Here is a 733-nt window from a genome sequence, read left to right as displayed (position 1 = left end):
CGGAGCGGGCTGGTCGGCACCTGCGCCCCCCACCTGCTTCTCCGAGGGTGAGAGGTGTGGGGAGGCCATGGAGAGCCCGGCGGAGAACCCTAGCAAGGCGGCGGAGTACCTGAAGGAGCTGAACAAGATTATTGAGACGCAGCAGGAGCTGCTGGAGAAGCAGAAGCGGAGGATAGACGAGCTAGAGCAGCAAGTGGCCAAGTTGTACCATGAAAATGCCTGTCTCCAGGATGAGCATCACCGGCACCTGGCCACATGCAGGCTCCAGCAGGGCGTCCCCCCCACGTACCCGGGGGTGCTGAGCGCCATCCAGGAAAACGCAAAGCACGAAAAGTAAGCGGCTCCCGGGTTTGCGTGCCCTTTTCGAGGAGGGTGTTTCTCTGGTGGGGCTTTCCTTCTCGTTCGTCTCCTGCCTTCGGTTTCTTAAGGCCATCCCGCGTACAAGCTCTGAGAAGAGCGCAACTCCCCTCCAGCGTGCGCCTAGGAGGGAGCCCTGGGCGGCTCGGCTCAGCGGGCAGCTCGCCGCGAAGGAGGGGGTCCTCGCCAGGCAGGGGCGGCCTCAGCCCGGTCCCCCGGCTCCTCTCCCATCTGGATGCCAGCGCTTCACCGGCGCTCCGGTCAGGATTCCGAGGAGAGCTTCTCCCCAGGGTCTGAGCTGCGGCAGCACGCCCGGGGCTCCCCCAAGCAGGTTTCTCTGCCTGCTGCGCCTGTAGCTTTCTCTACGGCTATCTCC

At 64.5% G+C, this 733-nt stretch overlaps 1 protein-coding gene across 6 annotated transcripts in view; it reads left to right on the top strand.

The window, feature by feature from the left end:
* Nucleotides 1-6: 6 nt before the first annotated feature.
* IQSEC1 (IQ motif and Sec7 domain ArfGEF 1) overlaps nucleotides 7-733 on the top strand; it is a 314042-nt gene continuing 313315 nt past the window's right edge. For 5 of the 6 annotated variants that reach the window (XM_031555538.1, XM_031555537.1, XM_031555536.1 and 2 more), the window contains exon 1: nucleotides 7-333. In XM_031555538.1, coding sequence (XP_031411398.1) covers nucleotides 68-333 — 266 coding nt within the window. In that variant the 5' untranslated portion in view covers nucleotides 7-67. The remainder of the gene's footprint in view (nucleotides 334-733) is intronic. The other variant, XM_031555535.1, reaches the window with a different exon arrangement.

The sequence above is a fragment of the Meleagris gallopavo genome, chromosome 14, assembly GCF_000146605.3.
Source record: "Meleagris gallopavo isolate NT-WF06-2002-E0010 breed Aviagen turkey brand Nicholas breeding stock chromosome 14, Turkey_5.1, whole genome shotgun sequence".
NCBI classification, from domain to species: domain Eukaryota; kingdom Metazoa; phylum Chordata; class Aves; order Galliformes; family Phasianidae; genus Meleagris; species Meleagris gallopavo.
This window is presented reverse-complemented; position numbering and strand designations above follow the sequence as displayed.